General features: G+C 44.7%; 1 protein-coding gene across 1 annotated transcript in view; it reads right to left on the bottom strand.

Moving 5' to 3' along the window:
- Positions 1-13,488: 13,488 nt before the first annotated feature.
- Positions 13,489-16,977, bottom strand: part of SCGN (secretagogin, EF-hand calcium binding protein) — a 35,297-nt gene continuing 31,808 nt past the window's right edge. Inside the window, exon 11 of the mRNA XM_021697083.1 lies at positions 13,489-13,617. Within this exon, the coding sequence (XP_021552758.1) occupies positions 13,489-13,617 (129 nt within the window). The remainder of the gene's footprint in view (positions 13,618-16,977) is intronic.

Raw genomic sequence — 16,977 nt, 5'->3', positions numbered from 1 at the left:
TTTCTAGTTCTGTTGCCCTCAAGCTATGGTAAAAATTCATCAGAACCCTTACTGTCTGCTATGGTTGGCAGTGGGCCAGACCACAGGGGAGTGACAGAAACACCCCCACGGATTAATGGGGCCTGGGCATGTGAAAAGGGAGCCCCTGGACCAAATCCCAGGTAAAGAGTTTGAGCCAGATCTTACCTGAGGGTTATGAGGGGTAGACCACAAAAAAGCTGCCGGTTCTCCCCATCTATCCGTGCCCTTGCCATCTAAGTTTGCGGTGGCTTCCTCCTCTTGGTCCTTCTCTTGGACTCTGAGATTCGCTTTGGTCAATGGGATGTTAGCAAATAGGGCTCATGAAGATGCCTGAACAGGGCCTGCCCACTCATATTTCTGCAGGTGCCAGGCCAAGAACATGCCCAGACGAGCCTCGTAGAGGAGGAGTCCCCGAGCAGAGCTGAGCTGTCCCTGTCGCGCATGATCTCCAGATACCTGAGCTAGTCTGGCCAAGATCGGCAGGGACCTAGGAACCCCTGGCTGACCTCAGACTTGGGAGCAGTAAATGATGGAGTTGGCAGTTAGTTAGACGTGAGCTGGAGGCAAAGCTGGTGATAAGTAGGTGACATATTAGAAGGCTTGAGGGCACAGCGTTCTGACTCCGGTTTTTAACATCCTGACCTCACAGGCTTCCAGCCCCCCCGGGGGCTGACATGCCAAACACCACGGTGCAGCTCAGATGCTCTGCTTTTCAACCTCAGCCCCAGGGTAACTGGTAGCTTCATTATAATATATTTACACTGTGGTTTCAGCCTACCTACCCCTGCCCCTGGGGGAAGGCGGCCATGACAGTTCCGGCAAGAACCTCCAGGGGCCAAAAACTCCTCTCAACTGGTGGGAAGAGTCCCTTAGATGATTGGAAACTGCCCTAGCTCTGACCCATAACCTCTACAAACACCCCTGACCCCCAGTTGCCAGCCCCGCACCTGCCTGCTCTCCCAACTGTCGTGTCCTTAATAAACTGCTTTGTGCTTGCTACCTTCCTTCTGGCTGGCTTTATTTGAGTGTGGATCCTCACATAAGTCTTCTGGGGGGAGTCCAAGGACCGAGACCTCCTTTCGCACAACACAGACTCTCCCACCGCTAACACGCACTTCCTGTTATGATTTTGTGGTTGTTTGTTACACAGGAAATGCTCATGGACACAAGCCTCTACACCCCCCACCCAGTTTTTCTCCCTGGTTCCCAAATTTAGTGGCCCTGGTGGTTGGGGCAACTAATTTGGAGCTTATCCAGAATACTGAGGAGGCTGGAGGCTGGCATTTATGTTGCTGGCTGGCTATGAGGAACAACAAGATGCACCTGTGTCCCCCAAATCTTTTCCACCAGCTTGTGTTTCACAAAGCCTGTCACCTCCTTTAAGGAAAATGCTGTTCTCAAAAAAAAAAAAAAAAAAAACAAGAACAGAAAAGGACGACAGAGTTAGCATGCTCACCAGATCGTCATGGAGTCTGTGGTCAGGAATGTAACCCTGGGGAAGGCAGGTGACTTTGTGTACTGGAAAATAGCCTAAATGGGAACGCATGTTCAGGATTTCCCACCCAGGCTCAACGCCTCTTCCACCATCCCGCTGATGGTGGAAGGCAACTTCCACCGTTGCCATTTAGGCAGCAACTTCCAGCCCCTCAGAAAAGAACCCATAACCTCCAGACAGCCTCATTCAGTTCTGCCACATAACGTGGAGCAGCCGTGCGGCCCACTCATGCTCAGATATCTAGTTAAGGAAACCCCCATCTGACAAAAACAAAACAAAACAAAAAAACCCCACAAAACTTGAAAACTTAAATCATTATTGAACTATTTCAATAAGTAGCAAAGGAGGATTCCATTAATAAAACCCAGTGAACATGCTCAACATCCCATTTCCCCTTTCCCCCTTTATGACTCTCACATATGGCTGCCCCATTCTCTCCTCTCTCGTCAGACTCTCCCCTCCTCCCTGTCCATGCCTTTGCTTCATTCCTTCTCCCTTCTTCCTCCTCTGGATATGTTTCTCTCCCAAGGACTCCAGTCCTTCCCAAGGTAAACCAAAGGATATTGGTGGCTTCTGCAGTTCTGTCTCTACCTAATACCCTTATTGTGCATGACAGAGTCTCAGGAATCTAGTGCAAGAAGTCGGTGGGTTGGGGGAGAGAGGAGCTGTAGAGGTGGGCAGGACTTTGTCTTTGAGGCTGCTAAACTGCTAGTCACCCAGAGAGGGCTGGCGTGTGGTATTTGCCAGATAAAGAAGTGTCACACATGTAATGAAGCCTCCAGGAGGTACAAAAGAACCAAGGCTGTCAGTTTGTACTTCCAGTCACGTGGACACCATCTTGTTGTTCCTCACTAGCAAAGAGGCTCGCATCAAGGAGGGAAACTCATCATCTAGCAAAATATGTCATGTCAAAGAGCAGATATCAATCCTGTTGATTCCAAGTAATGAGGTAACATTAGGAGTGAAGGAGGGTATTTTCACCACCATGAGGTTTTCCTGGACACAAATGAGCACAAGATGGCAGGCGAGCCATTGGTTTTTGTGCCTCTTTTTATGGCGGATGTGAGAAGAACCAGGTGTTCCCTTGACTGTAATCTAGGGTGTGACAAACGGAGTTGGGTATTTCATACTCTAACAAATTAATGAGCACAGTTATTAAAGGAAGCGTGCCAGGTACAGGCTAGAGATTTCTGGAAATGACTTCCCTGTGAAAATGATTACCTCAGTTCTGTTGGCAATATCATCTTCATTGTCGAGTACAGGAAAAAAGTTGAGAAAACGTTTAAAAATAATTAGATTCCAGGAAAGTCAGTTAGGCAAGCACTAATTCTATTGTAAGAGGAAGAAAATGGACAGATTTTTATGACAAGACAAAGGGGAGGATGGGGAAAATCACGTCAGAGGAAATGCCATAAATGTATTAGCTTTTTTTTTTTAAGATTTATTTATTTATTTGAAATAGAGCATGCACAGGGGAGCAGGTGGGGAGCGGCAGAGGGAGAGGAAGAGAAGAGTCTTGAGCAGATTCCCCCGCTGAGCGTAAAGCCTGCCACAGGGCTCCATCTCAGGACCCTGAGATCATGACCTAAGCCAAAATCAAGAGTCGGACGCTTAACCAACAGAGCCCCCCACGTACCCCACTCAATGCATTAACTTTCTTGAAGGCCAGCCCCCCAAGCCATGCTGCCCCCGACTCTCTCATGTCTCCACGGAGAGGTGAGAGTTTTCCTTGTAAAGTCGACATAACGGAATAGAGTCACGACAGATTCGTCTCCTTTGTCTAAAAATGTCTCTAAATTCCTGAAATGCTGTCTCTAAAAGGTTGAGTAATCTGATCTCTGCTTTGGGTACTTTTCCTGATTTATTCCAGTCTTCTTCCGGCAATTCCCTCTTTATGCTCTCACGGATCTTCAAATGTCTTTGCACATTTTTTAAAGTTGCATAATACTAATTGTTCCATCATTTTCTGGAGAAAAAGATCGTTATCTTTCTTCTTTCTTCTACTGACAGGAAAATATAGAGAATAAACATTGAACAAACGCTTCATCATAAAGGCACTTTCCAAGATGATCATGTAATGCATGAAAGACTGAGCCATGTCTTTGAAGGGTCCAGGTTTTTAATAAAAATGAAGTGCTACAAAGCTTGGAACAGATGTCAGAGGTTTAGAAAACACAAAATTATTAATGATCAGATCTTACGGTTCCAATCAATCAATTAACGTAGTAGCGTTAGGACTAGAATGGACTTAGAGATCATCAAATAAAGCATCTCATTTTTTCTTAGAACATTTTCATCACTGTGTAATAGGAAAATAGGCCACATTACAGACGCAACATTAACTTAATCACATCCTTACCATTGGCATTTCTAGATTTTGTCTATTATAATTAATACTACAGTGAATATCCCTTAATATTAATTTTTGACCAAATCTCTCACCATTTCTAAGGTTTAGATTTTTAAAAATCAGTTTCTGTGTTATTTGCGCATTCCACATTATTTGCGTATTCCACAGTTTTCTTTTGGATTTACTTTTCTTTGGCTCAGATACATCCTTTATTGATTCCTTCAATAAGAACCTACGGGGGACAATGGTAAAGCCCTCTTACTATGTGCATATCAGAAATGTTATTCCATCCCAATTTTGAATGATAGCTTAGCTAGGTAATGTATTTTAATGTATTTTAGTTATAGCCCTTCATTCCTTGGAAATGCTCCGTTGTCTTTTGGCATGTAGCATTGCTGATAAGAATCCACTGACAATCTAATTATCATCATTTAGTAGGTATTTCTCTCATTTTTCTTGGATGGCTTTTGAGATTTTTCCTTTTAACCTTTACTTTTGACAGTTTCAATGTAAGTTGTCTGGTATGAGGTTATTTTTATTATGTTTAGCATTTAGTGTGTGTTCACATTCTGAGGACTCACATCTTTATTTCTGGAAGCTATCAACCTGTTATCTCTTCCAAGTTTTGTTTATTCACTATTCCTTCTATTCCTTTTTGCGGGGGGGATACTATGGACTTTTATTACACCACCATCTTTCTGAACTTTTTTTTTTTTAAGATTTTATTTGTTTATATGACAGAGAGAGAGAGAGCACAAGCAGGGGGAGCAGGAGAGGGAGAAGCAGACTCCCTGCTGAGCAGGGAGCCCGATGCAGATGTGGGGCTCCATCCCAGGACCCTGGGATCATGACCTGAGCCGAAGGCAGACGCTTAACCTTAACCTACTGAGCCACCCAGGAGCCCCTCTGAACTCCTTTTTCACATTTGTTATATCTCAGTATGTCTCCATGCAGCTGTGTGAGTTATCTGCCTTATTTCTATTCACTAATTACTTCCAATCGTGACCTGGCAAAAGTTATTTCTTGCGCTGATATTGTTCCAACGATTACACATTTTATTTTCAGGTTTCTAACGGGTTATTTACATCCACCAGTTTCTCTTTCGTTTCTGTTTTTTTTAATAATTGATAGTTCATTTTAAAAGATGTTCTTATTTCTTTACCATATAAATTTGTTTGAATAGATAATACATTTATATGGTTCAACATTCAAAAGATACAAAGTGTATTCAGTAAAGTCTCCTTCCCACCCCATCCATAGTCACCTCGTTCCTTTTCCTGGAGGCAAATGAATTACAAGTTTCCTTCCAGAAATAAGCTACACATCTTTAAGCAAAAACAAACATACTTATTTTGGAGCTATTTTCAGATGGCCCTATTATATTTATTTCATATGTCTTAGTCCATTTGGGCTGCTGTAACAAAAATACCGTAGACTGGGTGGCTTATAAACAACAGAAATTTATTTCTCACAGTTCTGGAGATCAGAAGTCCAAGATCAGGGTTCCAGAACGATCACATTCTGGTGAAGGCCCTCTTTCAGGTTGCAGTCTGCCAGCTTGTCTGTGTGGTGGAGTGAGAGCAAGGGATGGAGGGGGAGAGAGAGAGAGAGAGGAAGAAGAAATCGAGGAGGGGCAAATTCTCTCAAGACTTTTATAGGGGACTAATCCTGTTTTAATCCTAAATACCTCATTTGATCCTAATGACCTCCCAAAAGTCACAGTGGGGGCAGCAGGGTTTTCATATATGAATTTATGGGGGCCACAAACATTCGGTCCCTAATAATCTTGTAGCAATCCTTCTGGCATGCCTTTTCCACGTGAATTTTGGAATTAGAGTTTGCGGGCTTCTGTGAATAAGACCACCCCCCATCCCACCCCCACATCTGTCTCTGTCTGTCTCAGTTCAGACTTCCCCCTTCTCCATTGGCTTTGTGTTCACCTCGGAGCAGCCGTATCTCAGAACCGGCACTTTCCTTACACGGGTGGCCTGTGACTCCTGACCTCTGGAACTGTTGGGATTAGAAGCTGTAGGAAGGGGTGGTGGGTGACCCGGCCCAGATCCAGGCTATAAAGTTGGGTCTCCGTCCTCCAGCTCCCTAGATAGGAGCCACTCACAAGCCCCAGGCCCTGAAGCACCTTGCAGCCTTTTGGCCTCTTTCCATGGGCCGCGAAGTCCAGCCCCCTGCCCCCAGCAAGAGCAGAGAGACCCCCTCCGGCCCCCCAACCCTGCTGCCAACCCTTGCCTCATGACTGGGAGCCTGGCCAGGCCTCCGGCCCCCACAGGAAGAGAGTATCTTGTTTGTGAGCATAATTTTTAGAATTCTTTCTCCTCACTGGTTGTGACGGCTCCCAAGCACTTGGAATGGTGGCCTGGGGCCAGGTGCACCCAGAGCCTGAACGCAGCCCCATTTTCACACGAAGTCCGCGTTCTCGCGTTAGATGAGGACGTGGATGTGTGGCGAGACAGGTGCTCTTTCCCTGCGGAGAGTCGCAATTGGAGCCGAGTGCCCGGCTGCAGGCCCCGAGCCGGGCGGCCCGAGAGTGTGGGGTGGCAGGGCAGGGCCAGCTGCTGGACCAAGCCTACAACAGGGTCTCCTGGGCTTCCAGAAGCTTGCCTCCTAGTTGGAGGGGACAAAACCAGATGTATGCAACAGCAACAGAAGAATTAGAATCTAATGACAGAGTATTAATTCAGTAATGACAGAGCCTGGGGGAAGGTACATGGGTAGATGGTGTGAGGCTTGATGGAAAAGTTGGAGCTTAAGCAGACCCCTGAAGAAGGAGTAGATTGTAATCGGTCAGGGGGAAGAGGGGCGTGAGGGAGGTGGGAGGAAGAGACTCAGGCCTAGACAGAGGTAAGGGAGCGGGGATCAGGCAGCCTGACCGTGGGACCACATTGCAGGGACAGGAGGAGGGTGGCAGCAGAGGAGAGCCATCCTCAGGAACCCCCACCCCCAGAAGCACTGGGATGCCCTGGGGCCTCGGAAAGAAGGAGGATTCAGAGAACCAGAGAAGAGAGAAGATCCACGAGGAACAGAAACGGGTTTGTATCTGCCAGATTGCGATTGCTTGTTTGATAGTCGGAAACTCATATTGTCCTAAAAGCCTCACGGGAGTAGCCGTGGCCCTAAGTATCTTCACCCAAATAAAACAAAGATATGCTGACTATTGCTTTTTGGAAAACGTATACCCTTTCAGAACTTAGAGACAATTAAGCACTCAAGAAGCAGAAGTAAAGATGACCGGTCTGGTTAAGAGGGCCTCAGAAGCCAAGCCTTGATTGTTACCTGTGTGACTGTTTATTCCATTCAAACTGCTGGGCTTTGCAGGATTTGGGGCTGCATCAATCAGATATTGCAATATCAGGAGATAAGTAAGCCTGTTGCACTGAAATTTTACAAAAATGAATGATTGAACTCTATCACTCAACTATTTATTTTAATCAGTATTAGGCAGCAAAATGTGATTCCTTTCTTTAGAATCATACAGACACAGTAGAAGAGTATTTCAGGCACTGCCTCACCCCCAACTACGGCTTTAGGACACTGGGCAGAGGCGTGTGAAAGGTCAGATGAGGAGATGTGCTGAGGTTTCCTAGACCACCACTGCTGTCAATAGCAGTAAACACTCTTGACCACGCTACGATGCTAGACCTACAGAGGACTATAGGACAAGCCCTTGATATCATCTTATAATCCATTAAAAAAAAAAAAGTCACCATAAATAAAACACTGCCTGGATCCAGAGGTGCCAAGGGAGGGGCATAGTGAATAACTGGGATCATAATTCAGGGGTGGGAGCGGGGTCTGAGGGCCCGACCAACTGAAGAAGTTTTATTCATTCTTCATGAGTATTTTTTTCCTAGCTTTATTAGGAAAGAATTGAGCTACAACATTCTGTAAGTTTACGGTGTATAACCTGTTGATCTGATGAACGTGTATGTTGTAAAATGATCCCACCATAGCGTCGGCTAACACCTCCACAACAGGACACAATTACCACTGCGTTCTTGCAGGGAGAGCATTTAAGGTCGGCTCTCGGCCAACTTTCAAGTTATAATACAATATAGCTAACCATCTGTCATCTTGCTGTACATGAGATCCCCGGAGCTTTCGTCATCTTCTAACCGGAAGTTTGTGGTCTTCGACTGACATCTCCCATTTCCCTCCCCGCCAACCCTGTCAGTCACCATTCTGCTCTCTGGTTCTATGAGTTCAGCTTTCTTAGATTCTATGTATGAGTGATATCATACAATATTTGTCTTTCCGACTTATTTCACTTAGAGTAATGCACTCAAGGTCCATCCATGTCATCTCAAATGGCAAGATTTACCTCTTTCTCATGGCTGGATAATTTTCCATCATATATATACACACGTATATGTGTGTGTGTGTGTATACATCTTCTTCAGCCATTCATCCACTGATGGGCACTCAGGTGGTTTCTGTATCATGGCTAATATGAATAATGCTGTACTGAACATGGAAGGATATATATCTCTTTGATTCCCTGATTTCATTTCCTCTGTATATATGCCCAGAAGTGGGATTGCTGGATCAGATGGTAGTTCTATTTTTACTTCCTTGAGGAACCTCCATACCGGCTTCCACAGTAGCTGTCCCTACTCACATTCCCCGCAGTGCACGAGGGCTCCCTTTCTTCCACATCCTCACCCACACTCTCTACCTCTTGCCTTTTGGGTAATGACCAGTCTAACAGGTGTGAGGAGATACCTGATTGTCGTTTTGATTTGCATTTCCTTGATGATAGTGATGTGAAACATCTTTTCATGCACCTGTTGGCCATTTGTATGTCTTCTTTAGAAAAAAATCTCTATTCAGGTCTTCTGCCCATTTTTTAATAAGACTGTTTGTTTTTTGCTATTGAGTTAGTTGTATGAGTTCCTTATATATTCTGGACATTAACCCTTTATCGGATAGATGCTCTGCAAATGTTTTCTCTCATTCCATATGTTGCTGTTCATTTTGCTAATTGTTTCTTCTGCTATGCAGACGCTTTTGCTTTGATGTAGTCCTGCTTACTGATTTTTGCTTTTATTGCTTGGCTTTTGATGTCATAGCCAAAAAAAAAAAAAAAAACCAGTTGCCAAGAGCAATGGCAAGGAGCTTTTTCCATCTCCCCCCGCCCCCAGTTTTGTGGTTTCAGGCTTATGTTTAAGTCTATAATTCATTTCAAATTAATTTTTGTGAGTTTGTAAGATAAGGATCCTATTTTGTTCTAGTGCATGTCACTATCCAGTTTCCCCAGCACCATTGTTGAAGAGACTATCTTATCTTCATTGAGTATTTTTGGTTCCCTTGTCAAATATTAGTTGAATGTATATTTAAGGGTTCATTGTTGGGCTCTCTATTCTGTTCCATTGATCTTTGTGTCTGTTTTTATGCCAGTACCCATACTGTTTTGATTACAGTAGCTTTGTAAGATAGCCTGAAATCAGAAAGTGTGATGCTCCCAGCTTTATTTTTTCTCAACTAATTGCTTTAGCCACTCAGGGTCTTTTGTGGTTCCATACGATTTTTAGTATTGTTTTTGCTATTTCTCTGAAAAATGCCATTGGAATTTTGACAAGGACTGTAGTGAATCTATACATTACCTTGGTCATACAGACAGTTTAACAATATTAATTCTTCCAATCCATGAACACTGGATGTTTTTCCATTTATTTGTGTCTTTTTCAATTTCTTCTACTAGTCTTATAGTTTTCAGTGTATAGATCTTTCACCTCTTGTAAAATTTATTCCTAAGTATTTAATCGTTTTTGATGCTATGGAAAATGAGATTGTTTTATTTATTTCTTTTTCAGATATTTCATTGTTAATGTATAAAAATGCAACTAATTTTTGTATATTGATTTTGTATCCTGCAACTTTACTGAATTTGTTTATTAGTTCTAACAGTTTTTTAGTGGGGTCTTTAGGATTTTCTATCTATAAGAGCATGTCATCTACAGAGACAATTTTACTTCTTCATTTTTGATTTGGAATGAATGAGCAAACATCTTTGGCAAGGAGACAACTTTTGGGGTGCCACCCCCATACTTTTCCCCCACCCATCAAATCTATACAACATGGGCTCTGATGAGAGACTTCTGCCCTTTGGCAGCCCCTTCTTCAGCATCCTGTTCCCCTTTGGTTTCGCAACAGAGGCGTAAGGCCATTTATCTTTCTTGGCCGTTGCTATAGACTGAATGTTTGTGTTCCTCCAAAATTCCTGTGTTGAAACTTAATCCCCAGTGTGTTGGTATTTGGAAGTAGGGCCTTTGGGAAAAGATAAACATAGGGTGGAGCCCTCATGAATGGGATTAGTGCCCTATGAAAGAGACCCCAGAGAACTCCTTCACCCTTTCCAGCATGTGAGGACACAGTGAAAAACAGCCATCTATGGACCGGGAAGTGGACCAGACACCAAATCTGGAGCCTGCTTCTCCCTCTGCCTGCCATTCTCCCTGCTTGTCCTCTCTCTCTCTCTCTGACAAATAAATAAATAAAATCTTAAAAAAAAAAAGAGAGAGAGAGAGAATCTCAAGCAGACCCCTGGCTGAGTACAGAGCCGGATGTGGGGCTCAATCTCACGACTCATGAGATCATGGTCTGAGCCGAACAGTCAGATACTTAACTGAGTGAGCCACCCGGGTGCCCCAGCCTGGGAGATTCTGATAGAGTCTTAGCTATATCTTATAACTAAAAGCTTCCTGGTGTTCAGGGCAAGTAGCTGCCCTCAGTGGATCTGAAAACATTACTCTTAAAAGAATAAAACTTCTCTTCCCTACCCATCGCCACCTCAGTCATCTTCAGATAGACACCGAGGAGGATAAGGACCCTTGGCTAAGAATTTATATTGCTCTTGCTAGAGCAGTAAGCTCAAACTTTCTCTTCATGTAGCTAAAAGAGGATTCATGAGTTAAGTGGATATAGGACAAGTTTGGATCTAGTTTCTACTTTGGTCAGTTCTAGAAAGGGCTCTATTTAGAAGCAGAAGATTAAAATTGGAACCCTTATGTATGGCTGGTGGGAATGTAAAATGGCGCCGTCACATGGAGGCTGGTTTGGCAGTTCCTCAAACAGATAAACATAGACTTACCATGAGACCCAGCAGTTCCAACCCTGGGTATAGACATAAAAGAATTGAAAACAGGGACTGAGATACTTGCGTGGCAGTGTTTACTGCACTATTATTCACAGTAAGCAAAAGGTGGAAACAAAGCAAGTATCCATCAACAGATGAGTGGATAAACTACATGTGGAATATCCATATGGAGGAATATTATTCATCCATAAGGAGAGAACAAGTCCTAATACTTGCTACGACACAGATGAATCTTGAAAACATGCTGGGTGAAATAAACCAGACACAGAGGGACAAACATTTTATGATTCAAGTTTTGTGAAATATCTAGAAGAGGCAAATTCATAGAGACAAAAAGTAGACGAAAGGTTACCAGAGGCTAGGGATAAAGGGGATGGAGAGTTATGTTCTTAATGGGTTCAGAGGTTTTGTTTGCAGCAATGAGTAGGTTTTGTACACAGATAGTGTTGATAGTTGCATAAGATTGTGGATGTAATTAATACCATGGAATGACACACCTAAAATGGTTAAAATGGCAAATTTTATCTCATATATATATATATAAAACCAAAATTTATATGTATATTTTATATCTACACATAACCAAAAAATATATATGTAAAATTTTTTTAAAGAGCTTTAAAAAAAATGGTAGCAGAAGAGAATGCATTTTTGACCCTAAAAGCTGGATGTCTCAAACCAAACAGAAGCTGCATTGCAATAAGTAAATGTAAAGTAGGTCCAACTGCATTAAAATAAAAGACTTTTGCTATGGTTTAAATTTAAAAACTCAGGGGATTCAGAGGAGGAGCCGAAATTCTGCAGAATAATGTGAAATTCTGGAGATACATATTCTTCCACCCTTCCTGTCGGTTTGGACTGTCTCAACTCTGAAAACCAAAGTTTGTTCTTTGAAGGGTGCACGTGTATGTGGCGCCCTCAACATCTGCATGGTGAGAAGGGGTTCGCATGCTTGTCTGGCCCCATGCTGCCCCCTGGGCTCTCTTTGGGCTCCCATCAAGCGTTGCCCCAGACTGAGTGACCCAGACTTGGAGAAATGTCCTGCTGGGGACGGCGGTGGATCCCACAGTGAGACCCAACCTGTGGGAGGGGCCACGTTTTCCTGAAAGGTGCATGAAATGGGCCATAATGAAGTCCACGACTCCCCACTTCTGAGATGTCCAAGCCCATACAGCTTACCATCTGCCTCAGTGTCTTCATCTCTAAGATTGGTCATGAGAGTACCTACCACACGGGGTTTCAGTGAGGATTACATGGTTTGAAGTGTGGGAAGCACCTAGAAGTACCTAGCACATAGAAAGCACTTGATGGTAGTTATTGATATTAATTATTTGTATATTTGATGTAAGGGACACCTGAGGGGATAGGAACCCGGTTAGGGCCAGGGTCTGCCATTGAGGGGAACCCTGTGAACGATGGAATTTCTTGGGTTATTAATGGCTCTGAATATACCATTCTATACTACAATTTTTCTGAATTACCTAAAGCATCATATCAAACCTGAAATTCCTGCATTGTTGGGTATAAGGTAAGGATGTTTTAAGAAACAAAGTGTCAGGATGGTAAGAGAGAGTGAGGCTTGCCCCAGGAGAAGCAGCACCCCCCCCCCGGATGTGGGGACTGTGTCAGAGCCCAGGAGTGAAGGAAGCAGGGGTCTGAGGGGGAGCCTGCAACCTTCAGAGGGGCCCAGACACTTGGGGGCATCCAGTGAGATTTGGATGTCAAAGCTTCGCTAGAGGACACTGGTGGACAGGGAAGGAACAGAGTGGGGAACAGACACATGGATAACCTGGGAAGCATTTTCTCGGAATTTTCTCCTGTATTCCTACCTTCCTGACCATGTGAGATTACAGAGCACTTAAGAGCAAAACCCAGCCCACGTCGAGTGTTCTGGTCTCCGTGCAATGAATACAAAGGGATTATTGGCAAAGTCACCGACCAGGGTTTCTGCGAACTATGGAAGGAAGCAGCAGGTGTGAAATCCATTCGGATCTTGCCCGTCTCCGTCCTCCTCATCACACCCACCCCAAGTCAGAGAACCACCCTGCAGAACATTACAAAGATCACAACACAAAAACAAGGACCAGCGTGTCTTTGTTTCCAGCTACAGGTTTATTTCCATGACAAAATCGATTTGTAGAGGTCACAGGACGCCAGACTCACCCACAAGGGAGCACAGACAGATGGACTCCGCTCCCCGCCTCCCTGGTGACTGCGGGAGGGCAAGCAGAGCAGATCCAGCGGGCTCGCTGGTTCTGTGGGGAGGATGGGAAAGCCCAGGGTGGGGGGAGGATGGATAACACAGGTACTGCATGGGGGGGGTGCTTTCAGCGAGGCGGGAGAACACCATGCCCTTAGCAAGACAGCCCTCACCCCCCACCCCCGCCCCCAGCCCAAGGATACCGCCCGGGTGGTTAGGAAGTCTGCCCATGTGTCCCAACAGCAAAGCACAGGGAGCTTAAGCAGCCGGAGCACAGAAACATCCAAAGAGCAAAAGACAAAGCGTTCTGGGGATTAGGGATTGATTTTCAGCCCAAGACACAAAGCCAGCTCGGACTTCTGAATTTTTCCATCCTTGTTCACATCACAGTGGCGCAAAAGAATCTCCCGGAACTTATCAAGGTCCACTCCGCTGATGCTGGGCTGAGGACAGTGAAGATCACATGTCAGTGGGCCAGCCAGTGGCAGCCCCAGCCTTTCATGCCAGCCCCGCCCCGCCCCACGCTCACTACATGCAGGGATGCCCTGCCTGCTGAGGGGGGCTCCGTGGGGACAGGCCGTGCCCCGTGATTCCAGCTCCTCGTCGTGATAAAGATATTTGCCTCAGAGCAGGGAATTGTTGCTGCAGATCCTGCCTTGCCACACAGACCCACAGAGAACACCCATTTTACTCTCTCCCGGTGGGAGGTTTTTGTGCCTCTAATTTTATTTTATTTTATTTTATTATTTTAATATTTTATTAATTTATTTGAGAGAGAGGATGAGCAGAAGGAGAGGGAGAAGCAGACTCCCCACCAAGCAGGGAGCCCGATGCGGGGCTCGATTCCGGGACCCTGGGATCATGACCTGAGCCAAAGGTAGACACTTAACCTGAGCCACCCAGGCGCCCCATGTGCCTCTAATTTTAAAAAGGGTTATAATGAATGAAAATCAAACTAGAACAGTATGTCCCTGAGCTGCAGATGTTGGATTTATTCCAAGGGATATTTTAGGGGCTAAGAAGTAACTGTGATACGCACCAGTTGGGAAAAGAACATCAAACTCAAAAGGCCTGCAAAAGCGAGCAATTGCGTGAACTGAGTGATTCTCCACAGGCTATTTAATGCTCATGATAACCTTGGGTAACCCAGGCTCACAGATTAGGACACGGACGCTCAGAGTTGAACCATCCCACCAAGCTAGGGAATTGCAACAGCATTTCTGATCCTGAGTCTTCTGCCTCCAATGAAGTAAGTGCTCTCATCCCCCCAGTTCACACCGCTGTGCTGGAGAGGTGGCGGTCTGACCGGCCGTGTGAAGGCTCGGGGTCTAGATGAAAAAGTCCAGGTCCACAGAGAAAGGAAACCCAGCTCATCAGATTCCAAACCCCTTGATTACTGAGCTAGTCTCACCCGCAAGCAGAGGAGGAGGCCATGTGCAGTGTTTGCTTTAGGAGCCGGGGAAGCTCTCCCCGTCGTCCAGCCCACGCCGGGGCTACCTTGCTGCCGAAGAAATCTCCAAAAACCTTGAGTAGGAAACAAAGCCTTTCATTCTTCAACTAGACAGCTGAATTAAGACGAGCTAACCTGCACTGTCCCACAGGATAGATGAATGACACCAAGTCTATCCGTTATCCCAGGTTTTCATGGAGGGAAGGATGGAGGGCAGAGAGCAACAGGACCTGGGAGCTAGATAGCACAGCAACAGTAACTTCCAACGTGGGGCAAGACTGCAGGGGACATCAGGACATGAATCTGCGGCCAACGGCACTCTCTGATGGAGGGTCCGTCAGTGATTAGACTAAGAGGACACACTGTCAGTGTGTCCTCCTTGTCGGGGCTTACCCAGGAAACTTCCTTGGGTGTCAGACAGGTAGGTATAGGTGTGGTCCAGGAAATGGCTTAGAAGTCCTGAGAACAGCAAGCTACACTCCATGGCTCCATATCGGGAGTCCATTTCTTGTACAGTTGCAAAGTGGGGACCTTTGGTTACCAGCATCCTCAACCACTCCTGCCGCATCCTTTGTCCAGTTAGCAGCATTCTGCCCCAGGATCCTCTTAGCAAATTCCCATGCTTAGAAAAGACTCAGGTGGTAGTCATTTACACATTAGCATGAATTAATTTGCCAGTGAATTTACCTCATTTAAGCTATTCTAAGCTTTTTTTTTTTTTTAATTTGTTTCCTGCAAAAGGAATTATTTCCTTATTTTGTGAGTGTGTGAGTGTGTATTGGGAGGAGGGTATGAATGTGAGTGTATGTAAGGGAAGTTTCTTTGGACTTTCAGAGTTATGCTTTTAATGTTTGACAACTCACTGGGAGTCAGGAGACCTAAATGCCACTGTTCAATGATGTTTGGATCATGGAAGACAAATCACCTGAGATCACTGGGGGCCTCAGTTTTAATAACAAGTCACCATTATAAGTGCACACAGGTCCCAGATCTAAGGGTTCTACACAAATTAATTCTAATCTTCAGAACAACCTGATGAGGTTGTATCTACTATCAACTTTTAAGTGACAGATGAGAAAACTAAAACACAGAGAGGTTAATTAACCTTCCCACTGTCGCACAGCTGGTACATGTCAGAACCAGATACAAACTCGGGCAGGCAGGCCCCAAAGCACATCTCTTTATCAGTACACTGTATCATAGCTGTCCATGCAAGAATGCATTTTGTATTTCTTATCCATCTCATAGGAAAGTGTGAGAGTGGATCTGGGGTAGCTGGCTGAAAAATGCTTATCAGCCCCCACTTGAATCCTGGAACTAGGGGAACCTTTGGGGCTGGATATATCTCCTTGTGCTTGCCCATGCTAAGTGCTCAATTACATCCATGGAATTAGTGAATGTCTCCAAATGCAGTGTTCATGTTTTCGTCATGTGCCCTCCCTTTTCTGTATGTTCCATCTCTCCTAAAACAGCGAAAGCGAATATCCAAAGCTTCTCCCCAGATAAGTCATTACCAGCATTCCCCAGATCTCCATGCTAGAGTCGGCAACAAGACCCCAAGGCCCTGCCTTTACTTGGAGTCACAAAACTAGCAAAAGAGGAGCCCCACGTTGGGTGTAGAGATTACTTTAAAAATAAATAAATAAATAAAATCTTTAAAAAAAAATAAAAAATAAATTACTAGCAAAAGAGGAATGCGTAGGTAAGGGATATCAAACCACAGGTAAAATCTTATACAGACACTAACACAATGACCGGGACTGGGAAATGCTTATCAGTGGAGGTCACCGATGCAGAATCTACCCAGAAACAAAGTCTGCTAATAGAAGGTCTACTCGAGGTTAGAGGTGACTCTTCTGTCTTTTCTTTCCTTTACTCTCAAATTTCTCTATGATGTATGTATCATTTTTATGATTTAAAAAATGAAAAGAAACAGTAACATGCATGCTAAGGGCTAGCAGCTCCTTGGAGGATCACATATTAGATTCGATCCTTTAGGTTAAGTATTGTCCCCTCTTGCTAATCATCTCCTTGTCAACAACAGAGAAAAGCAGAAGCGGTGTCTAGCAGGAAAAAGAATGAATTCTGGGGAGACTGGGAGCAGGAACTCTCTTCGCTTCCAGGCAGACATCCTGGGCATCTCTGGTATCCCATCTGTTTGGCTTCCCACATTACCATCCACAATCCACAGTTCTACTCCTTGGTGTGGGGTGCTGGGCATCTTAAATGTTTTGCCTTACTACTTTCTACTTTAAGCTGTGGATTCTCGTGTTGATTTTCGTGCTGTGCCAAGGGGCCTACAGACTCTTTATAAAAATTGTGCAGAAATTATTTTGTCTGATCTGAACATACT

Source organism: Neomonachus schauinslandi, chromosome 8, assembly GCF_002201575.2.
Source record: "Neomonachus schauinslandi chromosome 8, ASM220157v2, whole genome shotgun sequence".
Classification (NCBI taxonomy): domain Eukaryota; kingdom Metazoa; phylum Chordata; class Mammalia; order Carnivora; family Phocidae; genus Neomonachus; species Neomonachus schauinslandi.
The sequence above is the reverse complement of the archived record's forward strand: the minus strand, read 5'-3'. Positions and strand labels throughout refer to the sequence as shown.